This window comes from Colletotrichum scovillei (assembly GCF_011075155.1).
Source record: "Colletotrichum scovillei strain TJNH1 chromosome Unknown Contig00001, whole genome shotgun sequence".
Taxonomy (NCBI): Eukaryota; Fungi; Ascomycota; class Sordariomycetes; order Glomerellales; family Glomerellaceae; genus Colletotrichum; species Colletotrichum scovillei.
The window spans coordinates 841,369-868,484 of record NW_023336259.1 but is presented as its reverse complement, the minus strand read 5'-3'; the positions used below and the strand labels follow the sequence as shown (position 1 = coordinate 868,484).

At 53.4% G+C, this 27,116-nt stretch overlaps 6 protein-coding genes across 6 annotated transcripts; 5 read left to right on the top strand and 1 right to left on the bottom strand.

The window, feature by feature from the left end:
- Nucleotides 1-5,287: 5,287 nt before the first annotated feature.
- Nucleotides 5,288-8,165, top strand: HER10_EVM0010814 (glutamine synthetase). The gene is made up of 5 exons (XM_035480262.1): nt 5,288-5,715; nt 5,864-5,899; nt 6,009-6,101; nt 6,998-7,907; nt 7,967-8,165. The coding sequence occupies exons 1-5, from the start codon at nt 5,713-5,715 to the stop codon at nt 8,002-8,004; spliced, it is 1,080 nt and encodes a 359-aa protein (XP_035338870.1). The 5' UTR covers nt 5,288-5,712; the 3' UTR covers nt 8,005-8,165.
- Nucleotides 8,166-9,931: 1,766 nt separating this feature from the next.
- Nucleotides 9,932-11,539, top strand: HER10_EVM0011245 (WD domain-containing protein; the record flags this gene model as incomplete). The annotated part of the gene is made up of 3 exons (XM_035480682.1): nt 9,932-10,180; nt 10,253-10,912; nt 11,021-11,539. 3 exons carry the CDS (start codon nt 9,932-9,934, stop codon nt 11,537-11,539), a joined length of 1,428 nt encoding a protein of 475 aa, XP_035338898.1.
- A 2,165-nt stretch (nt 11,540-13,704) lies between these two features.
- Nucleotides 13,705-14,756, top strand: HER10_EVM0009916 (uncharacterized protein; the record flags this gene model as incomplete). The annotated part of the gene is made up of 3 exons (XM_035479387.1): nt 13,705-14,016; nt 14,098-14,579; nt 14,645-14,756. 3 exons carry the CDS (start codon nt 13,705-13,707, stop codon nt 14,754-14,756), a joined length of 906 nt encoding a protein of 301 aa, XP_035338784.1.
- Nucleotides 14,757-15,989: 1,233 nt separating this feature from the next.
- HER10_EVM0005688 (uncharacterized protein) lies at nt 15,990-16,608 on the top strand (the record flags this gene model as incomplete). The annotated part of the gene is made up of 3 exons (XM_035475294.1): nt 15,990-16,145; nt 16,226-16,393; nt 16,453-16,608. 3 exons carry the CDS (start codon nt 15,990-15,992, stop codon nt 16,606-16,608), a joined length of 480 nt encoding a protein of 159 aa, XP_035338373.1.
- Nucleotides 16,609-19,096: 2,488 nt separating this feature from the next.
- Nucleotides 19,097-21,332, top strand: HER10_EVM0004184 (uncharacterized protein; the record flags this gene model as incomplete). Its single annotated transcript, XM_035473836.1, has 1 exon — nt 19,097-21,332. The coding sequence occupies exon 1, from the start codon at nt 20,070-20,072 to the stop codon at nt 21,330-21,332; it is 1,263 nt and encodes a 420-aa protein (XP_035338245.1). The 5' UTR covers nt 19,097-20,069.
- Nucleotides 21,333-22,127: 795 nt separating this feature from the next.
- HER10_EVM0004973 (recombination protein rad52) lies at nt 22,128-26,674 on the bottom strand (the record flags this gene model as incomplete). Its single annotated transcript, XM_035474599.1, has 4 exons — nt 22,128-23,014; nt 23,072-23,745; nt 23,799-23,825; nt 25,866-26,674. 4 exons carry the CDS (start codon nt 26,672-26,674, stop codon nt 22,128-22,130), a joined length of 2,397 nt encoding a protein of 798 aa, XP_035338310.1.
- Between the last annotated feature and the right edge of the window lie 442 nt (nt 26,675-27,116).

The window sequence follows — 27,116 nt, the reverse complement described above, 5'->3', positions numbered from 1 at the left end:
TTCGTTCCTTCAATCAAGGTATATTGGGTTGTTCAAAATCATCCTCGGACAAACCTGGCTCTAGTAGGCAAGCGCGATTTCGCAGTCTGGAAATATTCTGTATTGCTCTTTCCTCAGTCGATTGTACCTAGGTATACCCATATCATGTGATTTCCGTCTGTTGCTCCTGCCTGCAGAAAAGCAGAAAATGCTCCTGCCTACAAAGAAGCAGAAAGGGCAACAACGAGCAAAGCAAGACAGGAAGTCGCGATTGCTGTTGCAGTTGCCGCCTCAACGATGGAAAACGACCCCTATTTTCTGGTACAGTACGAATGCAGTGGTTCTTGCCATCTGTGCACTGGCGCAAATCCACTCTTTCCCACCCCATCCTGCAGGCGGAAGAATTTAAGAAAGTAGACGGGAAGGAAGGGCACACCCACTCGGTGCTTTCCATTGTTGGGTCTGGGCAGCCAAGGCTCAAGCAGTCTCGTTGGATGCGGCGCCTCGCCTTGCCCTGCGCTTTCAGGCACGCCGCACATTGCGGGCGCGCTGTGACACATCAAAGTCATCCTCCACCCTCCACTTGGTCCCTTGGATCGTGGATATCCTCCATCCAAGTTCCAGAACGCCCTCCCGTCTTATCTCCCACCGCTTGGCCCGGAACGATACTCCGAAAATAACCACTGACCGCCGTCGGCCGAACACGAGTCTGACTCAACCCGGCTCTGGCAACGATGTCGACTGCGCCCTGCTGTGGGCTCGTGTCGCGTCGCCATGCACACACGTCCTCGGCCTCTCCATGTGGCGCTTGCCAGTACCGAGATGCACCTCTTACCCCCTGAGAAATACACAACTGGTTCCAGAAGAGCCGAGTGGCTTGTGAGAAAGACACTCCCGGTTCCCGATTCCGGTTCTCCACGTCGTAGTCGAATTCGAGGTTCAGGCCCAGCCCGACACTTGTCGCGGCCGACGTCACAGAAGCGGCCTTTGTCTCCCGGTTCTGTTTTCCCGGCTGCCTCTTGCAGTCTCCAAGATCTCCTGAAAGACATCACACCGAAACCCATGATGGTATTGCCGCTATTCTGGGTCGGCTTCCCCTAATCGGCCATGACAAAGACGTCATTTTTGACCTCGTGAGACTCTCGATCGGGGGCCCTGACATGCCTCGCCCAGGTGCCCCGGCAGTGTTCAGCCAAGTCCCGATCGTGGCGGGTGGCAGCCGACCAATGAGAGAATTACTGTGTGTCAACGCCGACCACTCAGCGACGAGACCGGCGAATTCTCGTTGTTCGTAGAGTTCGGACGATGGGAAATGACGACTTTTCGCATGCGATTGAAGGGGAAAAGTCGACGACGAAAACCAGCGAGATCGTGGTTGAAAACGAGAGAGGGTTGGACTTCGCAGGCGGTCGGTCGAGATGGGTCTGGTTCATGGACTGCCGGTGTGGGATGCGGACATCGAATGTCGTCGGAGCAGCCGACCGCAAAAGTCTTGGGCCGTGGTGGTGCTGCCGTGCCTCCTTTGCCGGCCGTTGCCGCTGCTCCTCCTTGCCCGGTCTCGGCGACCTGGTAGACGAGCCGATTCTGCAGAGTCCTGGTCAATTAACGAGAGGAACACCACACAACCGATTCATCCACACTCCTCCCCCATCCCCGCCGGGCCGGCGCCCAAACCCAACATGGCTGCTCCATCCACATTTTCCAGAATCCAACATTGCGGCACTAGCCCTCGGGTTGGGACCCAAACAGCAATTGTCCGCCGTGGACGGGGTACCTCTGACTGCACCTCATGTTCGCAGCGTCCCCATGTCACTGCCGCGGCTCTCCACCGAGTAAGCTTGTCAGCTGTCACACACTTCACCGAGGTCAACGACACCCCGTGAAGTTACACATCGTTGCCCATCGACTGGAGTCGCGAATGGCAAGAGAGGGAAAGGTGCTTAGCAGTCAAGGGCACCGCGATAGCTGAGGAGCTCCTCGAGAGATTAACGCCAGTCTTTAAGGAGACCTTGGAACCGACACGGCTCCTGAGAGAATTCAATTATTCTGCACTTACGCTTCGACCAATCAGCGCCCAGCGATAAGCCAGCAATGCAAAATGCACCATCCCCCACTAGCGTCCCACACTTGATGCTTTGGAGACACCCGAGATGGAGGTCTCCTGCAGGTCACATCTGGAGATCAAGTTCCATAATGGAATCATCAAAGTTTTACCTGAAGTTTGTCTAGGAGCGGCAATGGTTTCCCAGAATACATTCAGCATACAGCCTGAATCAACCGCGGTGGGCGAGTGAGATGTTGGGACGGACTATCCATATGGACATGTTGAGGGGTAATCGTGTATCCGGCGATGGGACGGAGGTACCACAGTCCTACGAATACCCTGCCGAGAGCAAAAATTGCGGGGGAGCCCGACTTTGATACGCCGTATCATCGTCAGAAGAAGAATGTGTGTGATATGGCCGACTGGAGACCGACTGAACATGCGACGAATGGACAGCATGCCGTTCCTCCAGCGACGTCTTACGGGAGGGGCAATGGACAAGGAAGAAGCAGAGAATCCAGCCTTCTTCTCATGGTCCACTCCAGCTCTGTGCATCCTGCAGTGTCCAAGACGTTTGGGCTGCATATCAGCCAGATATTCACTCAGGTCTTGCAGGGACGGGTCACGGCAGGCCATGTGGATTGGGTATCCCTCCGAAGATAGCTTCGACATGGTCGATTCGTGGAGCAAAAGCTTGGGGGTTCCTTGGGGGTTCGCTGACGAAAACACCATCGAATATTGGCCGGAAGGGCAAGTCGACTAGTGATTCCGAAGGTTTGGGCTCAGCAAGATGACCATCCCGCTGTCGGAGAGAAGTTGCGATATGGGGTTTCCCCCGAACTCCCCCAAATGACTCGGGCCTGGTTGTAAACACACCGTCGCTCACAGGATACCGACAAGAAGCCATCGCACTGACCACAGATCTGACCTTGGGAGCGCATCTGGCCCAGAGCAACACCACACCCCACCTTTTGCCCCTCGCCGCCGCATTATGGGTCGACAAGCTCGATAGCCTTGTGGTGGGATATGTGACGGCTTTGTCTGGGACCAGTCCAACTTGGGAGTCACGATGACACAGAGGTACAGATACCTTGGAGAATGAATAAGGGTCGCCGGGATATACCCCCACCAAGGGGTTACAGACTCGCACAAGGAGACGCACAAAGACCAAGACAATCAACGTTGAGGGTCGTCAAGATATCGTTACCGGGAGGCGGGCAAAATTTTCATGAGACGACCATCTGCACGACGTAGGCGGAAGCTGTGCCAACGACAGGACGAAGGAAGCAACTCCTCGAGGATGGGTGCCTTTCCTGCGCCGCGGGCAAGCATAGTCATGGCAAGGATTGGAGATTGATGATGATAGGGGAATTAGCGCAAGTGCGCGCGTCGCCGTGCCGCGACGAGTTGCGCCGGCGGAACGAGAAGAGATTTGTGCGATGAAATGGACGTTACGATTCTGGGGCCGGTGAGGGTGTGAGACTCCGACTCTGAGTGGCTGGTGCGCGATGTATCGTCATCCTGGGACCTAGGGTCCTTTGGCGGGGAAACTGGGAAAGTCGACTCGAGGGAAAGGTCGTCAAGCTGACGGGATTTTGGAAAGTTGAGGTACCTGACGACACCCCCCAAAGCTGACCGGAAGAGTACAGTGCCATCCCAAGGAAATTCCGCGCCAGGAATATGCACGCTGTCGCAATATGGCCATGCGATCGTCGGCGTGGAACCCGAGCAACCAAGTTGCAAGCGACGCTACTTTACCTCGGGGTATTCAGAACCGCCCAGCAAGCCATTCGCGGAGCCAGCACCGGTTCTAGGAGGCGCTCTAGTTAGGTAGGCCCGCGGGATTTACGACGACGAGAGTTTATTGGAATTCAACGCAGTCTGTCTCCTTTCCGTTCTGGAAGCGAGATTCAGACGAAACGCGGCCTTACGAAAAATCGACTGGCCGCCTACTCATCAGCGGCCGTTTTTGGGCATCAGAGTTCCAGGACCCTTTTATCGAAAGCGGTCTGGAACGGGACCAACTCCAAGACCTGTAATATCTCTTCTTGGGCTTCCGGCCTGTCTCCGAAAGGCGGATGCCACAGCCACAGCCACCGTGAGCAGCGCTACAGACACTGACAGCGACAATAGTGTAGGTACTCTGTAAGACTGTGCCTCAAGGATAAGAGGAGCGGCGCCAGCGACCCGACAGCGGCGGCGAGGGCGAAGGCGATGGGCACGGCGGCGGGCGACAGTGCACACGAGCACCCCAAAGATCCAAGGATAGAAACAGCGGACAGCGGACCGAAGGACGTGGGCCTCGTAAATGACATGTATCGGTACGTGCCCCGCGTTGTGGCACGGTGGCTCCTGTGGGTGAGAGGTACCTGCTTGGTCCTTGAATCGCCAGTCACGATACCTTGCTCTATCTCTGGCTGGGTCTTTACAGTCCGGTTTGCCGCACCCGTTTATTACTTGGTCTACCTGCAATTTTCTTGTTGTCTGTAGCCTGTACGAAACCTGGATACAAAGCAGCGATTTCTCGAGGTGGTCATTGTTGGGTCGGTGGTCGCAGCTGCAGCAGCTAGTCGCAGATACTGCCGCAAGGGCGGTGCCGGGCGGCCTCTGAGTGGCTCGTCAACGGGCTACTGGGCGCACGTCGAAGTCATCGTCACACATTTTGATCAGTGATTTTCATACTTATCAGTCTTGGAGACTAGGGTTGACAGAACAAAACCACCCAAGTGGAAGCGGAAGAGGAGTTTCCCAGGGGCCATTTACGGAGAAGAGGAAGTTGACGATACCTCTAGAGGTGAAAGGTCCGCCCGTCGCATTTCCGTTTCCCACGGAGACTTGATGCCGGTGGCAGAGGACCGCGGGGCCGTAGCCAGGCAGTAGGGATACTTGAGAGACGTCTGATAGTGGCAGACGGGAGTGGTGGTGCAGCACAGAAAGGCAGGTTAAAGGGCGGGAAATGTGTGGGTGAAGAGGGTGTTCTGGGTTCGGGCAAAGTACCTGGACATTGTCGTCGTGGGACGCTGGGAACCGAATCAGAATTGGCATGTATCTGTGGTCCCCCAAACTCTGGGCTGGCGGACGAATGGGAGGGCACATGTTTCCGGGGCCACACCCCACCAGCCCACCCCTCTCACCCCACCGCAATCGATACCAGAAGCCAGAACCAGCCATACCCCTGCCGCCGTCATGGGCAGGCACTGGCAGGCCTTATCTTGGGCTGAAGGACCAAAGAGGGACCCTCGAGAGACCTCGAGAGACCTAGACGGGAGCCAAAAGTTACGGTTCTGTACCGGTTGTACATGAGCTTTCCTCGCCAACAGGGCCGGTCGTCTGCGAAACATCTGAGGTATCTCGACGGTACCTTGCAGATTGCTGGCAGCACCAGCAAAAAATAGAGCATCGAGCGAACTGGACTGCCTCTTTCTCACTCAAATCTGTCTCTCCCACCAGCGCCCGCGCCTGCCTTCCTTGCCGGACGACAGACAGAGGAAAACATAAAACCCTCAACCGCCCGCTTCGACTGCTCTTATCGTACCTGCTCTTTACTTTTCCACATCCCATCCCTCTATTCCTCCCGTTACAATCCTATAGATCATTTGATCTCTACTGCTTGAACCTTTTCCTGATCTTCAAATTGGACCTTGTTCTTTTTCCCGTTTTTATCACATTACACACACACAACCGCAAAAATGGTAAGTCCCAAACTCTGCCCCACCACGTCATATTATTCCTATCGCGACCTGAGTGCTGGCGTTATGCTGTTCTCTCGAGTCACGATGCTGGGTACCCAAAGACGAAGGAAGAAGAGAATCAGTTACTAACACGTCTTTCTCTCTCCAGGCGACAGAAGCTGCCTTCACCTCCAGGCCCGAGACCGTGAGATTACACCAACATACCCGGTGCTGAGCTTGGCGTAGCTGGAGTTTGCTTCCAGCCGTCAGCTTTGCGCAAATCGAATAAGCAATCATGCTGACCCATCGAATAGTTGGCCAAGTACCTCAAGCTTGACCAGAAGGGCTCAATTATGGCCGAGTACATCTGGATCGACGCTGATGGCGAGACCCGTTCCAAGTCGAGGGTACGTTCACAACAACCACCTTGTCTTTCTCATTCCTTTCTTTGGCGTTTTCATATTTTCCCCGGGCCCTTCGTGGTGCTCCAGACGCTCTAGCCCGCTATTCCACCGGGAAATGTCACTCGCTCTGCCTTTTCCTGTTGCGATGCGACACAGTTTGAGCTGGTTCATGCCTCTACTCTTACACATGTGTCGACGGTTGCATCAAAGGAAAAGCTGGGGCAGCGGGTCGTGTTGCTCTGGATTCATCCCCTACGGGATGTCTCCGACTTCCGGCTGGGAATAGCGGGCAAAAAGCTGTGGGCGGGTGAGCAAGCGGCAGCAGATGCGGCGGCGACATGCACTGGGGCTTGGCGGGGGTCAAAACACACACCACCTGCTCCTTCAGTGCGCATTTCTGGTGGTGGGTGGTACGTACCTGTTTCTGCTGCTTTGGTCTTGGTCTCTTCTTTTGAGGGCCACGGCCGGACTGGCTGAAAGGATTCGATCACGACTCGATCCTGCAAGGAACCCCACCCCACGTCCGCCTGGCTCCAAGTCTTTTTTTGCCTTGCCTCCAGCTGCAGGGTTGAACGCCGCAGCTCGGGTATTGGAGGTCTTGCAAGTTGCTGCCGCATCATCAGCCCCCCCCCTTTTGCCCGTCGGCGCGTCTTCGGTGAACCGGTTGGCCAGCCGCCGGCCGAGGGTCGTTGCTGTTCTCCACGTAATGCCCACGATCTCCAATGGGGCCACTGGGGGTAGCTCCGCCTGGCATCGTCAGCCTGACGGCAAGGCGCGGCGCATGATGTCAGCCGTGATAGCCAAGATGGCCCACGAGCTCGCCCGCGCATGCCTCTATTCGCAGTTGCATCATAGCGCCTTCCATTATCATCATGTAGCTAACAAATTTGCCTCCATAGACTCTCAAGGAGAAGGAGTACACCCCCGAGGACCTTCCTATGTGGAACTTTGACGGTTCCTCCACCAACCAGGCTCCCGGCGACAACTCTGATGTCTACCTGAAGCCCGTCGCTGTCTTCCCCGACCCTTTCCGTGGATCTCCCAACATCCTCGTCCTCTCCGAATGCTGGAACGCCGATGGCACCCCCAACAAGTACAACTACAGACATGAGTGCGCCAAGTTGATGGAGGCTCACGCCGCTCACGAGCCTTGGTTCGGTCTCGAGCAGGAGTACACTCTGCTCGACCTCAGCAACCGCCCCTTCGGCTGGCCCGCTAACGGCTTCCCTGCTCCCCAGGGCCCCTACTACTGCGGTGTTGGTGCCGGCAAGGTCGTCCAGCGCGACATCGTCGACGCCCACTACAAGGCCTGCCTGTACTCTGGCGTCAAGATCTCTGGCACCAACGCCGAGGTCATGCCCGCCCAGTGGGAGTTCCAGGTCGGTCCCTGCACCGGCATTGAGATGGGTGACCACCTCTGGCTCGCTCGCTTCCTCCTGGCCCGCATTGCCGAGGAGTTCGGCGCCAAGGTCTCCGTTGAGCCCAAGCCCATTCCCGGTGACTGGAACGGTGCCGGTCTCCACTCCAACTTCTCCTCCAAGGAGATGCGTGTTGAGGGTGGCATGAAGCACATCGAGGCTGCCATCAAGAAGCTTGAGGGTCGTCACAAGGAGCACATTGCCGTCTACGGCGAGGGCAACGAGAAGCGTCTCACTGGCCGCCACGAGACTGGTTCCATCGATTCGTTCTCTTACGGAGTTGCCAACCGTGGCGCTTCCATTCGTATCCCCAGAGAGTGCGCCCAGAAGGGCTACGGCTACTTTGAGGATCGCCGTCCCGCCTCAAATGCCGACCCCTACAGAATTACTGGTATGTTAACACTCACACAACAACTGCACATCGCTACAACATACTAATTCCCTTCATAGGTATTCTGATGGAGACTATTTACGGTACTGCCGAGTAAAGGGGAGATGAAAAAAGAGAGGATGGTATACCCTAGTTCAAGCGACGACAAGTCGTATTGAATATGCTTTTATCAGCGTGTCACATAGATCAGACAAGGTCATTACGGGTCAATGAGGATTCAAACAAGGTTCAAACAAACAAAAAAACACATTGCCATACTATTCTGCAAAGACAAATGTGAAGATCCAACTCTTGTGTGAATGACAACTACCGCAAGACGTCATTCGAGCCATGCACAGATTCATTACGGAAAATAGCTGAAACATGCTGCTCCCCTCCGTTTTCGCGGTCCTCGCAGCACACCCCTCGCCGTCTCAGGGTTCCCCATCACTCCCGTAGGCACCGTTTTCCCGCAGTCGGCTTTCCATTTCCTGGTTTGGATGTTTGTTGGTTTTGGCCAAGCCTTTTACCTCATTTGGGTGAACCTAGCCCCTGGGAAACGTTTTTGAGTCTGTCTATGCTTAGAGTTTGATGAGGAATGGCAGGGTAGTAAGGAAGGTATCCTGAGAGTCCAGGGACCCTAAGTATAGGCCAGGTCAGGTTAGGTCAGGTCAGGGAAGAATTACAGGGCTATGGAGGGGAAAGGGCCTGGTTTTTTAGAGTTTTTTTCTTTTCCTTCTTGTAAATGCCCAGCCTCTTGTTCCCATCAGACGAAAGGCGTCACTTTGGTCTTGAGAAAGAGACATGGCCATTCATTGTTGAAAGATTGATCCTCCGGTGACGAGGGACAAAAGTAGGTGAATGATCTTAGGCTCTAAGTCGGTTCGCTGGCTAGGTACCTAGGTAGCGTAGATTTGGAGTGTCTCTTCATCACAGCTGGAGCCCCTTGTTGAGCAAAGCTCCCAGCGTTGGAATTAGTTTTCGATTTGGAGGCGGTGAGGGAGTAAGACACCGACATCCCTCCATCCCTCCTCCGCCGGCTCGGAGAGGTGAAAGTTTTCTCATGATACATGGGGTGAGTTGGATGGACGGGACGTCGGCAGTGCTTGTCATCGGGTCAGCCTTGACTTTTTTCTGAAGCTGATGCAGGTGTAGATGCAGCCTCAGAGGTTGAGGTCGGAAAACCCGGGCGATGCACAATTGCCGGTACAGTGTGCAGTTCCTCCGCGTGTTTAGGTTGTCTACCAGGAAAGTAGATGGGTGGCTGTTTGGTGGATGGGATTGCGCGGCTGTGATATATGTGAGGGTTTGCCTATACCTTGCTATAGGTAGGTGTGCTTCGTTGCAGGTTACCGGGGCAAAAGGGGACCGTGTCGGAGCAGAAGACTGACAGTGGCCTACATCAGGATGGCATGTGCGTTTGCGTAAGGTCTGTTGATCCAGAGTCTTGGATGGAAGCCCTGAAGTTAGATGTGACGGTGTGAAGTTTGGCGATCGTTGAACTGATGGTTGCTGACTGAACTTGGCCCAGGCGCATGGGATGAGTTGTGCCAGGCTGCGTTGAAATGGCGACAGAGTGTCCGCAATCCATCTAAGCGTACTGAGCTGTCACACCACAAAGACTACATCCAGGCTCGAAGCCTCAGTGAATCAGAGCTCACTCTCAACTTCTGATATCAAAAGCTCTCCATAATTCCATCTGAAAAGTGGAATGGTGAGCTCTTGAGTGTCTTCGGACCCGAAATGCTCGTAGAAGTTCTGAAAGCTTGGAGGTCCCGGCCCCGCGCCTTATCTTATCGTCCATGTGGGGTATCCGCTAACCTCCAACAGGACTAGCCGCTAAGAAATTCTCAATTGAGAATCTTTTTTTTTGCCTATCAGCATTTTCAACTCCAAAAAACTACTACCAGCGTCTATCACGACGATACCCTCACATTTTTGCGCTTCACCGCAACACCTAGCTCTCCCACGCCAGCGAGCAACTTTTTGCACCTCCTTCGAACACACCGCTTAAGGGCACAAACGACCTACACAACCATATCACAATGGCAGCTACCGTGGGACCCCTCCCGCAGGTGAAGCTGCCCTCGGGCCCGTCCCCCGTGACGGCCGAGCAGCGCTACTGGAAGTCCTTCAAGAACCAGCTCCAGATCCCCTCGCCGACCTCGTACCCAATCACCCACATCTCGTCGACCTCCTCCGATGGCCTCTTCGCCGTCACCACCGGCACCCGTGTCCAGCTCTACTCCTCCCGCACTCGCAAGCTCGAAAAGACAATCACCCGCTTCGCCGACGTCGCCCGCTCCGGCTCCCTGCGCCGCGACGGCCGCGTCCTCGTCGCCGCCGAAGATACGGGCCGCATGCAGGTGTTTGACACCCACTCCCGCTCCATCCTCAAGACGTGGACGAAACACCGCCAGCCCGTCTGGGCCACGCGTTTCTCGGGCTCCCAGCCCACCACCTTGCTCTCCGCCTCCGACGACAAGACGGTCCGCCTCTGGGACCTCACCGCCAATGACCCGCTCAACACGTTCGTGGGACACTCCGACTACGTCCGCTGCGCAGAGTTCTTCCCGGCCACCTCCCCGTCGGGCGCTGGCAACGTCATCGTCTCAGGCTCCTACGACTCTACCGTCAAGATCTGGGACCCGAGAATAGGCTCCAACGCCGCCGTCATGACTTTCAAGCACGCCGCCCCCGTCGAGTCCGTCCTCCCCCTCTCCTCCGGCACCACCCTCCTCGCCGCCTCGGGCCCCCAGGTCTCCGTCCTCGACCTCGTCGCCGCCCGCCCCATCCACCAGATCGCCAACCACCAAAAGACCGTCACCTCCCTCAGCCTCGCCTCCAACGGCACCCGCCTCGTCACCGGCGGCCTCGACGGCCACGTAAAGGTCTTTGAGACCACGGGCTGGAACGTCGTCTCCTCGACAAAGTACCCCTCCCCCATCCTCTCCCTCCGCGTCCTCCCGGCCTCCGACGCGCTCGACAGCGCGGACCGCCACCTCGTCGTGGGCATGCAATCCGGCGTCCTCTCCATCCGCACCCGCCTCACGGGCCCCGAAGCCACCCGCCAAAAGGAACGCGACCGCGAAATGGCCGCCCTCCTCGCCGGCACCCTCGACGAGCACGACAAGGCCGCCAAGAGCAAGAAGCGCAAAGCCTCGGCCATGCGCCGCCTCGAGAGCATGGGCGAGGGCCAGGCCGAGGTCATTGTCGCGCAGGACGCGCGCACCAGCGCGCCCAAGGAGAAGGCGTGGGAGAAGGCGCTCCGCCACGGACGGTACGCGAGCGCGCTGGACCAGGCGCTCGATCCGCGCGGGAAGGATCACTCGCCGCTCGGCGTGCTGACGCTGTTGCTTGCGCTGCGGCACCGGTCTGCTGTGCGGGATGCGCTTGAGGGGCGCGATGAGAGGACGGTGCAGCCGGTGCTCAAGTGGACGTGCGATCACATTATCGACCCGCGGTACGTGAGCATTTGCGTCGAGGTCGGCATGGTGCTCGTGGAGCTATATGCGCAGTATGCTGGTGACAGTGCCGAGCTGTTTGAGGGGTTCAAGGCTCTCAAGAGGAAGGTTACGAATGAGGTTGAGCGCGCGCAGACGGCGTCTTCTGTGGGCGGTATGGTGGAGAGTTTGATTCTGGGATCTGCTTGAGAGAGAGGTGTTGTTTGTACATGACATTTGTGGTTTTCTTTTTGATTCTTTGATGGGTGGTTGGGTGGGTTTATACCCCTTTGTCTTTTCGAGTTTCACATGGCATCTAGGGATATTTGTCCAAGTCGCGAGAGGCTCGAGTGCCGGACGATTGAACTCGATTTGATGGGCTCTTGTGGAGCTAGAGAGGATGGTTGAAACAACAACAAGACGTGCCGAGAAGCAAGGGCAGCTACGACTGCGGTGCGAGAGACTTCGTTGTCGTGCGTGTGTATGCCAGAGAGGCAAAAGGCTAGGAGAGAGGGGCAGTGGAAGAAGACATTCAAAAAGGTGGAAAGGGTCATATTATCCGGCTCCGTCTCAAGAGATACAGGACGCCGATGTGGATAAGGACTGGATCATCTTGGTCAACTTGATGCATTGCGATGGCGTTGGGGATCCGAAAAAAAAACCGGAGAAGGGAATTCAAAAGAAAGATAATTGTGTGATATAGAATGACTACACAAGACCTGATTTTCATGAGATCCTGTTTGCTTACCCCTTCAGGCGATCCGCACATTTGCAAAAAGATTACGCAAGTTGAGCTCAATGTTGTGATGGCATCTTGGCATCGGCTAAAGAGAGTCTCGCATATCGAATACCAGCGTTGACGGATTTTTCTCGCATTCGAGCCCATCATCACTGCTCTTGGGCTGGTCCAGGAGCAATATCGAAGATAAGAGAGAGAAGTGAGGCGAACCTTGCATCGTCCTATCCTAGAATCTACGCACTGGACCTCTAAACCTGCCGAAAAAAGCTGTTGGTGGCTCAAAGAGGGCTCCGGGAGCACTTGCCGCGTAAACCTAATCCTGAGCTTTGGTCGGCAAGCCTATCCGATATTGATCCTCGGACCACCCCCATATCGGCGGTTCTGTACTCATGATCTTTTCTGGTGTCGCGAGCTGATGAGATACTCGGCAACCTGTTAGTGCTCTGCAATATGATCGCATCACTCCAGGAGTAAACATCGTCTTTTTTAGAATCGTTCGGGAAAGATGCAGGAGGTTGATCGGAACTTTTGCGTTAAGAGGCTGTAGCTGAGACGGTTGCGAAGCCTCGGATTCAGCTACATGGAGCCTTGAAAGCCCGCCCCCCCCCCCTCAGTAGAACCACGCGGTATCAGCTTCGTTATCATCTTTCCACGGTGAGATCTGGAGTCCTAAACCGAAATCAAATGGTGCGGATGCTTTGGTTTCACCTAGTCACGCACAGCTTCGGGCGAAGCCGTGTTCTAGGCCAAGTGGTGAAGCAAAGTTGTAAAAGTCAAGATAGTACTGGGCAGATAAGACATGGCAAAACCACCAGAGCATTTTGATTCTATCGATGTTCTGCTCACATCGACAGCTTGAATGTTTGTGTAAGAAACACTAGAGATCTAGCCACTATGCGTGGAGAGCTGGATTGGTTGGGAGGCAAAGCATTGGCAGAAATAGACTTCGATTGCCGATGAAGATATGAAATCATGAGATTCATCGGTCCAATCACCAACACTCCCGAAAACCATCAACTACACTTTCTCAGTCTTTCATGAATCGTACCGACCTGCGGGTAACTGGTGTGTTGCGAGAGGCACGTGGCGTCAACCGCGCCCGTCAAGCTGTTTTGAGTTCTTCTCTTCCTCCATCTTCTTCCTCTTTGTGCCTCTGTCCCGAGGGGGGAAGTTTCCGAGAGAAATGTTTCTCAAGAACAACTAGCTCAATCCATCGATTTTGACTTGGGTCATCCTGCGCCGTTCGCTGATTAGTTCGCTTCCCATGGACACCTCAAGTCACGATACTTCGACTAGACTGGGGAGGGGGTTGAACTTTCAAAGCATTCGCGTGCCCTTCAGTCCTAGGTTTTTGGCAGCCAAGGCGAAAGCAGACTTGTAGAGAGCGGGAGTGCCCCATTTAATATGTGACTTGGAATACCCTTCTTTCTCATCTCTTAACCTGGCGATGTTCGATACCACCTAATCTCTCGCCCGTGCGAGATGCCAGATGCCACGACCCCCAGGCTCCTGGCTACCGATCACTACATGAATGTAGCGACGACGCACCCGAATACGGGCAAACCACACGCTTCTTCGCCGACCCAGTCTCCCGGGTGGGATAATGCGCAAGGCGCTATCAACTATAGCAGCAAACATGTCGTCGCCAGTGCCGTTACCGAACTCCGTCGGTATGCCCAACACGATCAACGCCACCTTTGATGCAACGCCCAGCCTTCCGTACTTTGAACACGCTTGGTCGGTGCTGAGCATAATCGGCGTTTTCAACGTGTTTTTGGGGCTCCTCATTATCGGGATTACGTCGTTTTCCAAGCTCACGGTCGTGCCCATCGTCTCGTCCGCTGCTGGCGCCATCGCGAATGGACTCTATTTCCACGCCTACTATGACAAGCCGTATCCTCTTGCGAAGAGGGCAGCGGCGGCAGCCATTGGCGATATTTGCTGGCTTGTGAGTCGGCCCGCTTATTCCCATCATCTTTTGCAGGTTTCTGCGTCCTATGCCTCAAGTTGCTAACGCAAGTTCGAATAGATTCAAGAAGCAGGGCTGCCCTTCTACAGCTTCATCATCCTCAATAGACTTCTGCGCGGAACGAAACGAAGAGTCTTCCACACCGTATTCTGGTCAACTCTCGTCCTCGTCACTGCCGTCAAAGTACTGATCATCTACTACCGTCTCCTCCGGATTCTACGGGAAGACGACAGCCTGCAGGGCATCATCATCAGGATCCACATTGCCTACTTTGGCCTCTTCGCCGTCAGCGAGTGCGTCAGCGCCTACTTTCTCCTCCGCATCTTTGCCGAAGTCAGAAAGTCGTCAAAGGAGGCCGGTCTCCGAACGAGCTTCATCCGGTATCTGATGCGCAGCACGGAGATCCGCGTCGCTTCGCTGGCCGTGGCGGCGGCGATACGGGTGATTACGCATTCGTTGAACGTGTGGCAGAGTAGTCCCGCGACGAGATACGTGGATCGGGCTGCTTATGCGCTTGGGTGCTTCTTTCCCGTTATTATGTAGTAAGTTTTCACGTGGTTTTCCGAAAGTCGGGGTGCAGAGTTGCTGACTACGTGCCTGGTGACAGCGTCGACTTGCTGGCGTCGAAGCTGCAGTTTACGACACAGACGAATGATCCCTCTTTCGCTAGTGACAGACCACTGCGGGATGCGGTATCGTCCGGGAAGACGGAAGAATAATGGTTTAGACCTGCTTGCTGTAGCGTGCACCGTTCGCTTTATAATATATGAAATCTTAATGAGATGAAAGGCAATGCCAGTGAAATCATCGCATCCGCCATCTGTGTTTCTCATTCCCAGCCATCGTCTTACAGTCTCATGATCATGATCTAGATGGTCTTTGGCATTGATAGGATAACGTCATATCGCGTGTTCGAAGCCGTTATCCGTCACAAGAGAGCCGTGACATTTGGTCTCGATTCTAGCTTGACTGCGAGATTTTCGCTGAGTTCAACTTTGTGATGAACTAGAGTCCACGGTTGAGAGGAATACGAGATGGTCCGATTTCCGACGTTGCATCGATCCTTTGCAAAGGTCTCTGCAACTTCTGCGTCTCTTGAAGCCGATTGGACCCGACTATCGTCCATTCTACTATCAGGCGACTATGAACTCGCTTCGATTCGATTGACTGCTTACACCTGTCCCTGGCTAGAGCCTAACCGCAACAACACAACATAAGCTCTACTCCATTCTCGAGACCATCCACATCCTTCGAGAGTCAGCTTACATGTAACCCCACGTATTCGCCTACAAAGTAGGTCATCTTCAAAGTTGCATTGAGGGCATACAGATGCAGTGAATGAATCCCAATACTGAAGAAATGCGATTCGGCTCAAAAGAGCTTTCCGAAGTCACCAATAGTAGGCTCGCTTGGCAGGGCATGCATTCTCCTTTTGAGTGTGGCGCTGACGAACTAGTGCGGCCCGCGATCCTTCGAGTATTTGAACTTCCTCATGGAGACAAACGTAGGATCGCGGAACCGCCAGGGCAACAGAGCCGCCGCTTTGCCAAGGGTCCAGATCTTATGGCAAATGCAACATCAAATGATACGACACGAATTTAGAGTCTAATCAATTCGGTCGACAGGTAAATAACTCAAGACTTGTGAGAAACTATTTAAGACAGACGACTTTTCCAAGCCCAATTGGGGTTTTAAATCTCTATCATCAGCTTCGGAGCAGTAGAATCACTCTTGATCACCTCGGTTCAGATATCTTCAATATGAGATTCACTATCACTGGTGTTGCCCTTTTGGCATCAACTGTCAGTCTAGACGTAACCTATACAAGGAGAATATTGTGTCGGAGCTATCGGACTAATTGTGGTCTCTAGGTTATTGCCGTTCCTTCAGACAATGGCTTGGAATTCCGAACTGCAGATGAGGTGAAGGATCAGCTGTTGCCCATCTCCGAGATGACCTTCACTGGGCCAGTCGTTATCGGCGGTCCGAATGTCACCCTCCACGGAGATGCTTCCTCCATCTATGAGCAGATTCTCGCCATCAACCCTACCTTTAATGCGGAAGAATTCCAGGAGCCTGAGGGAGGCTTGGAGGCTAGACAGACTACCGTAAGTTTCCTGATAGACTTTTCGAGTCTACTGCACCTGGGTTGAAACAGAGAAGACCATAAAGCTAACTCAAAGCAAAGAACAACTGGAATTGCAACCAAGGAACGTACGTCGAAGCGTACTATTCTCAGTGCGCCAACGCCATCAACCGTTTGATCACCCTGGGCACCAACTACTGCAGTGTGCCTGCCAGCACCTGTGCTCGCGTGGCCTGCTCCAACAGCTGCTCTATCTACCTGTGCAACAACGTAAGTCGTCGCTCTTCCCTCGATTTCATAATACCAAAGACAAAGGCTAACGTCAACAGCGGTTTATCGAGACGAGTGTGTACTGCAGTGATATCGCTGTCGATATGGGCATCATTGTGAGCAGGTGTGGCACTATTGCCAACGGTGACACCCGGGCGAGAGGCACCCTGAGCTTCCCGAGTCACTACACTTATCTTACGCAGCAGACTTGCTAAAATGACTTTGTCCGAGGCTAGATATTAAGCTCAACTACCATACTTATATTTCTGAATTCAATGCCCATGATTAGCACTCTGCAACGCGTGTCGTGCGGACTTTCAGCTTAATCATTCTCAGAACCCAAAGGTTTTATTGCGAGCCTGGCTTCTTGAGTCCATCCGGATGAATCTAGCATGGCTTGACCAACATGGGACGTTACACAATATATTCATGGAGATCTGTACATTATTCAAAACTTATGTCATGGCATGGGCCCTGAAATCAGGGACCTGGGAGCGAGGGGAGGCCGGGAAATCTTAATTCAATACCGTGGTGGTTGACATGTTGCCATTATTGCTGTTTCGATTGTGCATTGGAAATCCGAGTTTGCTTTCTGTGTAAGCAAATGGTAATCTTAGTGTTTCTTGATTATTTTTCTCCACCCACACGTACTACCTGACACTACAGTAAAACTAGTTACCAGCTCACCGAAGAAGATGATGTGCTGTAGAAATCTTTACTCTTGGCAGGCCTGATCGTTGCCGAGCATGCATTGACTTGTCTTAACGGCCTGATGTCGAAGATTCAAGCATCTTGAATCGGGTCCAACCCAAATCCCCTCAGCGCTCTACAAAATAACCTTTCGTTAAGAATCCCCTTGTTTGATGTCTTTACAAGCCCGCGCCTCCGCTTTAGGAAAGCTCTGTCTGCGTTACACAACGTTCTGTACCACAATTTTTGCACTTACTATACGCCAACAAAGACAATGCTATGAAAATGTTGAACTGAGCCACACGATTCAGGAAAGCAAATGTTGTTACACCTGTTCCTAACTCTTTGTTGCATTCCGAGTTTTGGCCTTGATCTGTCTGACGCGGTGAAGATATCCTACAAAACCGCTTTTCGAAATAACCCTGTCATGGTTGTACAATGCGCCTCAGGGCTTGAAAACATATCATTCACTATAAGACCATTCATCATTTAGACACTCCTTGCATAAGATGGAATTAAGCCACCGGACCACAGGCTGACGCTATGGGTGACGATTGGACAAGAGTTTCTGTCTATTTCCTAGCTTCAACTTTAGTATCTCAGTGTGTATTAATAGATAAACCCTGATTCGTAGCTCAAGGACGAACATATTAGGCCATCATCAGTCTTTAAGTCTCAAGGTCACTTTCCTCTCTTATGGGGTATTAGTGACCAAGCTATTCTTTCAATCACCAAAACATATCGAGACACGGCAACGTGCTATTCTAAAAAAAAAAAAAAATTAAAAAGAACTTAAGCCCGTGTTCTATAGCTCATCTTAATTCACGCTAATAGTCGTGCACGAATACGTTTGGAATGAGTAATGTGTTTGATAAGCAATTTTATTACCTATGTAAAATGCGCGCTTCGGACAAGTTTACATAGCCACTTAAGCAAATACTAAGAAAGCATAGTATTGCGCCATTTATTACCTACCTTATCAGATCTCGTTCTTGTAGTACAATGCGCATGTCTGCCATCACTTAGAGAAACCGAAGATTATCTCTACTCTATCACACTCTTTATATCGCCCAATAGTTTCATGTTTAGAATTAGTCTCTTTTAGTTAGTAAATTCGGTCACAAATAGATAAATTCCTATGCAATATACACACCAGGAATCTAATTTTAGTATGACATGATGATCAATGAGCTACCTAGAATGGTTTATGATTTGCTTTGGCTGCCCCGAGTGGAAGGACTGTGATTGGCAACATCCCTTCCCCGCAGTTCGGTATTTCGAAGGCGAGTTACAAGAGCTAAGGTTCGAGGTATTCAATATGCAAGTTTAATACTTGGTCAGCTTCCAGCAAACTTGTCACAGAATCAATGCAAATGCCACAAAAGTGACAAGCAAACAATTTTGGTCTTACAGGGTTTCGATCCTCATAACACCTACACGAACGGAGTTCTGTACTATGTTAACTGTACGTCAAGTTTGAAATGCATTTGAAGGCAAGCAACATTATCCAATGGCATGTTGTAGGTTTCAGAAAGCAGCCGCCACTCTGATTTACACACATGTGGCAAATTTCATGACTGCAGGGATTAGGCGCTCAAGACTGAATGTCACTATGCGCCCTTCTCCTTGTCCTTCTGGATACTTGGCACGATGCCCTCAATTTTCATGCAGCACGAGCATCGAAAGTTCAGATTACTTTCATGTACCAAGATTCTGTCAACATTCACATTCAACCCTTCACCGCCACTCGTGTGGCAGGAATCCCTCAATCCATGAATGGGACGGATCCTCGACCATGCCCAAGACCACACATTTTGCAGACGCCACCGACCACATACCTCGAAACCATGCCGACAAGGAAAAACTTGGTCTAGATGCGCAAGTTTCCCTGGCTGCATCATGTCACCCCCAGCCGGCTCTACCCGTCTTGATGCAGCAGCCATGCATTCATCCGTTGAGTGGCTTGCAACATTTTGCCATTGAAAAGGCCAATTTCCTCATTTACAAGTCTCACCTCGCAATAAGCGCCCATCTGTACTCAGAATGGCCTCATAAGACGCAATCCCTTATCTCGCTTGCCGGCATTCTCCTGTTCAGTGTTCGACGAATAACTGTTTGCAGGGTCCGAGAACGAGAAAGACACACAAAAAATGGTATTTCAGCTGGACCCTTGGAAACGCCACAAAATCCCCCGCCAGGAATGTTTTCATCGTGTTCCGGGTTACCGTAAACATCAACATGCAGGACCACGGACCGGGCCACGCGCGGGGAACCTGCCTTGCCGCCCTCTTAGCTGCAAAAAAGTGAATTGCCTAGACCAAACATCTTGTGCGGCTGAGAAACGACTGAGACACTGGACGGCACGCACCTGGTAGACGGGCACGACGGTTAACCACGCGGGATGGGTTACCCCGCCCGCTTCTAGTCTCAATCCGGCGAGGGATTCTCAGAGATTGTGAGGATTCTCACGATCAACTGATCCCGTTCCCGTTTGAGCTGAGTAGGTATCATGAAAATTTCGAAAAAAAGGCGTCATGAAATGGCATGATGGGCAATGCAGCTGACAGCGCCTAGAAGGTCCAGAAGCAACCGCAGGAGAGACATCGTGAAACTCTAAATGGCACGCAGCTATGGGCCTACGGCAACACGAATGGCTCAACATACTCGGAACGAGGAGCTGAACGCCTTTGCTGCATTTTGGCTTGGTGATGTGCTGGTTTTTGGCCGCATTGAGGAATCGAGACGACGGATTCATTCCAAGAGTCGGTGAAGGTCGAAGCGAACGGAAAACTCAGAGAATCTTGTGCTTTTGAGCGTGGAAATACGGCTTGGTTTCGAGTATAAGAGGAGAGATGAGAACTTGGGAATCAGATATTCTCTCTTGCTCACCATCACTCACTTCACTCTCAATCATCTACTCTAATCACCATTCTCAACACTTGAACACTGCTCTTCGTTCAGTCTAAGAACCCTCAGCTTCATTAACATGTCTTCTTCCCAGCAGCCCCCTAGGCCCCTCAGCCACTTCTCTCCTGTCCCCGTATCCGCTGTCTCCGCCTTGTATGACAACGACAACAAGATCCTCTATCTCAAGGCCCAAGGCAATGCCCTCAACATCACCACTGATATCCAAATCGTCCGCCTGCAGCAACTCGGCGGCTTGCTCTTCGAGGTCGTGGGATGGGTCGGCCCCATCAGCGAAGGAACCCGCCCTTACACCGTATCCAAGACCTTCCCCATCGACCTCCCCAGCCGCGTCTTCCCCTCCGGCTCCGTCGTCATCAAGGGCGCAGACAACAAGCAGCTCACCGTCAAGATCGAGCCTCTCCTCAAGGACGGCGGCAACAACGCCAAGCTCCAGACCTCTTCCAACGCCCAGGCCGACTTCGAGATCCCCGACGTCAAGCTCATCCCCCCCACGGAGCCCATCATCACCAAGCTTGGACAGGGTTTCACCGTCCGCCAGAACGACCAGTTCAAGGGCCAGGGAGGCAGCGTCGACATCTTCTTCAACTCGGCCTTTGTCAAGCTGACCAACGCCAGCATCGTCGAGAACCAGATTGAGTGGACCTTCGACACCCTGCAGACCGGCAACTCCCAGGTCATCGTCTCCGTCTCCCAGCAAAACCCCCGCTTCTCCTACCGCGTGGTCCGCAACGTCATCATTAAGCCCGCCGCCTCTACTGAGGCCCTCAAGCCCCTGGCCCTCTTCTCTGTCAACGACGCCTCCAAGGCCACGCAGGACAACACCGAGGCCGAGATCGCCAAGTCCGGAAACAAGGACTCCAACATCGTCATCCCCTCCTGGGACGTCGCCGTCAACATCGGCCTCCAGGCGATCCAGAAGCAGTTCCCCAGCGCCAAGTTCCAGACCGCCACAGGCCGCTCCCCGACCGGCGCCGGCGTCGAGCAGCCCTACGAGCTCTCCCTCGTCACCGTCGTCGCCCGCATCGACAACGACAAGATCGCCACCGTCAGCACGGACGGATTCCTCAACTTTGGCCCCGTCCACACCGCAAAGGCTCTTATCGGCGTTGAAACCTTCAACTGGCCTGTCAAGGTCAACTCCAACGATGTCTTCTCCATCGCCCGCAAGGCCGGGTTCCGGGAGCCCGTCAACAACATTGCGCTCTCCAAGCCCGCCAGCGGCCCCTCCCTTGAACAGCCACTCTACACGCTCACCCTCGGTGACTTGAACGTTCAGATTGGAGCTACCGATGGCAAGATTCTCAGCGAGATCAATGCTTAAGTTGAGCCGAGCTAAGCTCCAGGAATAAGTTGCAGTGGCTGGGCATATGATTTAGTCAAAATTTGCCCACGTTGTTGCAACTGGTTGGATTGGAGGCGTTTCCTTTGTCTAAATCTGCAGACTGATTGCAACTGGCGCTCTCTCCGAAAGTTTCCTTAGTCTCGAGGATAAACCAAAAAAAAACACACTATCGTTCCATCGATATCTCTATAGTTATTAATATAATTCAACATTTCACTCTATATATGCTGTTCATTAACAACCTCGATATACCCTTGATGTAATCTATGACTATAGCCAGCGATCGAGGACATCCACTGCTACTGACGTTATTGGCGTCGGCTATTGATCATCCTGTCTTGAGTGGTGATACGTACCTCGGTCAAACTCAAAGGCAAACGTCCAGGCAAAGCCTCGAAAAACCAAATGACAGATTGGACAACTCGTACAGACTCTACTGCAAGTCACCGATGTAACTTCGTTAAGCAATTGGCAACTTTGTATTCAGGTTACTTGCGAACTGCACCTCGCAAAGTTGATCTTGTGAGTGTACTTGTATTCTGCAGGCGTCACAAGTGTCATGTCAAAGGGCACCCCAAGCTCGAGATAATAGAGAAAGGTAGTTCATAAGGTCCCATAAGATTGTCTAAGGCGCAATGGCCAGACGTCAATCAGCCCAGCCCCAGAAACTCCGTACATAATTATGCCATCAGTACTCTCTCGCAAACCAGACTCCAAAGCTCCAGGCCAAAGCAAACTAATAAACACGCTCGATCACAGCATTATCGCGTGTTCTCAAGCCATCTTCTGACGTTTTGAGTCTGCTCCTGGTGCGCCAGGTGGGTTGCCTGACGTCCCATTATTCGATACATCAGCCAGGGCAGGTCGTCCGGCGCCGTCTTGCTGCAAAGGACGCTTCATCGTGGGCGGCCGATACGAGTTCCGGTTGGCCAGGGGACTACCAGCGCCTCCAGGAGCTCCGATACGGCGAGTCTGGCTGAACTGAGGGTGAGGCATGCCGGCCCCTCCTCCTGGGCCGGCATTACCCGGTCTCACCGGTGTGAAGCCGGACGTAGATGGTTGTTGCGATGGGGTAGGCGGGACGTGTTGACCGGACCTAGAGAGCGGCTTCGAGCTCGAGTGGTCTATGCCGGGGGTCTTTCGTATGGATGGGCTCTCTGCCTTTGGATTGAAGGCTTGTTGGCCGGCTGGCAGCAGCATGGGGGCGTCAGCATTGTTCCCCTGCAGAGCAGATTCTGGGATTTGCTGTACAGCACGTGCAGAGAAGAAACCGATGGGTTCGGCGGCGGCGTTTCCAGCCTGGCCTGGCGTGGTCACGTTGGCATTTGCTGAAGGAGCGGACGGGGCGGAGGGGCCTGACGGGTTCGAGGGTGCGCGGGGTTGGTTTGGTGGTTGAGGTCGGTTGCCGTAGCCTGTTGACGGGCCCGGTCGTGATTGTGCTTGATTTGGTGTCTGAGGTGGTCGTTGATTTCCGTTGTTTCCTAAATTTCCTGCTGACGTGCTCCTGCCCATTTGACGAGACGGTGCTTGCATGTGCTGAGGTACGGGCGCTGGGGCAACGCTCGCAGCCCTACTGTTCGAGTTGCCGTTCGTTGTTGCTGGGAGAGTAACTTCGTCGGGATGATCGCCTTCGGAAATGGCAAAGTCCACATCGTCGAAGTCTAGTCATGTCAGTAAAAGAACTCTGCGCTCTATCAGCCACACTCAAGAGTTCCCACCTTCATCCATCAGGTCTTCGAGCGATTCCGCGGTCTCTAGTTTCACGGGTGGTGCTGGCGGTGCCGCCGGTGCCGCTGGTGCCTTTTCCTCCACCCTTTTGACGACAAAGTCTCGCTGTCTGTGCAAGTCGTCCTCGTGGAACTTTTTCGGTTCAACCTTCATCTTAATCACCCTGGCGAGGTAATCCTTGTCGTATATGCAGTTGCCCAACACGTTGCCAAAGTTCCTCAACGCCCTCTTCAAAGCGTCTGTAGTGCCCTCCTTTTTCGCCTTTTCAAACGCCGCAGCCTTGCCCTTGCAGTTCTCGATATGCCCATACCCAATATCCTCGTGAAACGTGCCGTCGCGGAGCGTCACCCTGATGATCACAGAAAGTCCGAGGCTGATCCTCATCGTCTGCGGGTGCTCGTCGACAAAGTCGACCTGGATGTTCTGGATGGATGATGACCAGCCATTGAAGCCGAATACCTCGTTGGCGAGGGCGATGCACTTCTCGGCGGTGATGTAGTGGACCTTTTGGCCCGAGGGACCGGAACGTGAGGATAGGTATTCGGGGCCAAGCTGCTTCTCGAGGCGACTTTGCAAAGTAGCGATTTCCTGTGCCGTGTACTCGCTCATTCGCTTCTGTGGCTCCTCGAAAGGGTTCACCACGATGCTGTGCTGATCGCCCGGGCTATGGTAGAGTGTGTCAGCGGACGAGACGCGTCTGGGAAGTGGCAAACATACGCGGGCATCTTGTCGAACAGGATGTCTCTTCCGCACAGTTCCAAGGGATAAAAAATGTTAGAACTGAACTTCAGAGCTGGAACAGGTTCCTTCGAGACGAAAGGCTGTGCGTCGTGGGCAGAGCAAATATGGGCTTTCTGCCTGAAGAAGTGTGGTTCAGCAGATGTGTCGCGCGTTCACAATAAACGCCTGCCTTGACGCGTCGAGTCGAGCGCGGGAGGGAGCAATGACGGGTAGTCATGTGACCGGGACATATGACATAAGCCCCCACTAACATTGGTTGGAGCTGTCTGCCTGTCCCTGACGGGAGGGCTGAGGCCTAGCCCCTCGAGGAGGTTCAGCAGGTACTTTCAGCGGCAAAGTACCTGGAAAGAAAGCGAGCGGGGGGGAAGGGAGGGGACATAGGCACCCGTGGCACCTGAGCCATTCCCTCAGAGTTCACTGCCGCTGTCGTCCGAACAGCGAACGGTTGGAGTAAGAGCCTCCACAAACCTACCCCGCTATATGCCGCCAAAACGAGGTTCGAAAGCTTTAATTTTCCTGGAGCAACCCTGGAGCAGCCAAACAGTGCGTGTGGGAGGGCGCGGCCAATGTCAGGTGCATCCCAAATGCCCGCAAGGTTGGAGGGTCATCTCGTAATCGGCGAAAGGGGGGAGGATCCAATCTCGTCACCACCAGCGAGAGACGTGCATCTTCTCTGACGAGTTTCAGGCTTTCAGCCCTTTCTAGACTCTAGTCCAACTCATCCAGAAGGGTTTAGTCTGTTGCTCAAACCACACAACACACGATACACGATACACACGCAAATGGGAGAAGAAAAAATTGAGGTCGAACAGGGACAGGCCACGAGAAACATCAGAGGGAGAGGGGGGTGGAGAGGTCGGAGTGCTTTGGTGTGACGTGACCAAAGCGCACGAACAGGCAAAAGAAAACGAGTAATCCCAATGTGTTGACCGAAAAGACGTCTCATCGGGCCTGGGGTTCTCGCTCATAAGGTAGCAGGCAGAGAACAGAAAAGAGACAGCGTAGGAAGAACGGCGACGATAATGAGAAACTATTTACGGCTGTCTCGGGCCCATCATTTGTGAAAGGCTGACGATGATCAGGCACGCAAAGAGGAGAGGGGTTGCATCAGGATGACCACCCATACAAATCTGCCCGTACGAAGGTATCTCTTCATCAGAGGGCAATCTCTTCTATGATGGTAGGTGTTTGTCAACGCCAAACAGACAAACGTGCAACCTGCAACAATGCTGCAGGCCTTTTTGCTTCCTCGAGCTATAAAGAAGAACGCATGTGGCCATCGCGGATGTCACCGACTCAGTGGGCAGTTGAAACAGATGTGCCGTCTTGGATGCACGCAAACTAAGCGACTCGTGGGACACGTACGCCTGCATGGATACAACGTGCTAATACCTTAATTTCATGCTACACTAACACATGAGGTAGCCAATTGCTGTGAAACCGTTATCTGCTCTGCACGACTCGAGTGTGAACTCGTTTCTTCTCATTACCAGATGCCTCTCTCTCTCACTCGTCCTCAATCAACCCACACAGCGTGTCCATGAATAATAATTGTAAGCCATGAGTGGACTGAACTCTCCCAAGCGGGCGGGATCATCGATTGCTTGCTGTCCCCAAGATGCTGTCCCTGAAACCTCAGAAAACCAAAACTAACTACCTACATGTGAAGCGAGCGACTCGATTTCCTCGTCAACCGCATGAAGAGGATGGGGCATAGGAACACCCCAACTCTCAACCGCGGGAAGACTCGCAACTAGCGTCAGGAAAGGGATATCATCAAATCAACGAAAAATGACAAAACGCCGCCCAACCCCTCGTGGTCCTGACAGAAAAGTTGTCCGTGGAACCCAAAAGTCTATGCCCGTTGCCGTCCCATGCTGAATGAAGTAATGAAGGAAGTAAGCCGTCGTTATAGTCGTCGTGATATGTTCAGTGGGTGCCGCCGACCGTGGCCGATGTCGCGGCGATGCTTATTATTTGACGTTCGGATGATTTTGTTCTTTCGTCGTTCCAGTCTCGAATTTCTACCAAGGTCCGACGCGCACAGGTGCGCCATATGTGCCAGACATGAGCTGGTTGAGGATTGAGTTCGGATCCGAGGATTGGTTGCCGGGCTGTTGACCATTGGAGCCCCCGTTCGCCATCCAGCTGACGCTCGCCGCCATAGCATTCATTGCCGTGCCCATGCGTCCGCCTGAGATCTCGTGGTGTTTCGCCAGGGTCTGGTCCCATCCTCCAGTGTGCAGGCTCAGACCGCCCCCGCGCTTAGCAGCCTCGTTGATGACCAGGGCCCAGGCCTTTGCAATTTCGTCATATGCGCTTTCCTTGTGGTGTCGATATTGTTGCGGCTCCCAGTCCGGAAGGGCGTGGATAATCTTGGTGGCTCCGTCCAAGTATTGCAGCGAGACGGTGGCTTGGTTCTCATTGGGAGGGAGATATTGCGGAGTGAAGTCAAGGAGTGCATCGATAAGAGCCGTCAGGGGCGCCTTAACCCGGTAGTAGGTGTAGTCGGCACTAGTCTCTCCGTATGGAATGGCGGCCTTCACCTTATCCTGGTACTCTTGCAAAACGCCATGTGCAGCGGCGACTGTCGGGCGAGGGGCACTGCTAACAACCTCCTGGCCGATGTCAGGGTGACGCTCGCAAATTCGCTCGAGAACAGTTCGCAATGCGGTCGGGTCCAGAGTCTCCAGGAGTCGGGGGAGGGTGAGTGGGCGGCCGACCAGTTCATTTGAGCGAACCTTTTTCGACGGGCGCTGAAGTTGTCTTGATGAAGTGGACGGAGAGCTTCGGGGGGAGAGGGACATCTCATCGCCTTCCTCGTCAGCCTTGCGCTTGCGGCTGGTGGCCATGTTGTGAAATGGGCTCACTGTTTAAGGGTTAGCGTCAGGATGCACGAGTCGTCGGGTAACGGTTGCGAAACAAAATCGAGATTTGTCTTTCGCCCCATGCTACGCCAGCCCAGGGAGGGAACACATCAGCGAGGGAAATACTCACAAGAACGAGAGGGAGAAATGCGGTTTGGGTCGTGGGGATGTTGGAAGAGAGGCGGTTGTGGCGACAACAACACATTCATGTTGTGATTGAATCCGAAAGATCGGGGAGTCGGAGTCGGGCGGGAGGTTTCCTGCTTTTTGACTCTGGCTGACGACGACGGTTGCGACCGAAAAAGATTACGGCGACGACGACAACAATCTAGGTGCGACCAGATGCTCGAGTTGCTTTGATTGAAGATGAGTCGGTCGGGCGGTAAGTGTCGGGAAGAAGACGGGAGGACGGGTTCTTGTTTGGATT

Bases quoted from the DNA above. Each gene is read 5' to 3' on its own strand.
- HER10_EVM0010814 (XM_035480262.1), top strand. The intron at 6,102-6,997 runs GTACGTTCACAA...TTGCCTCCATAG, and splicing joins AGACCCGTTCCAAGTCGAGG to ACTCTCAAGGAGAAGGAGTA. The intron at 7,908-7,966 runs GTATGTTAACAC...TTCCCTTCATAG, and splicing joins CGACCCCTACAGAATTACTG to GTATTCTGATGGAGACTATT.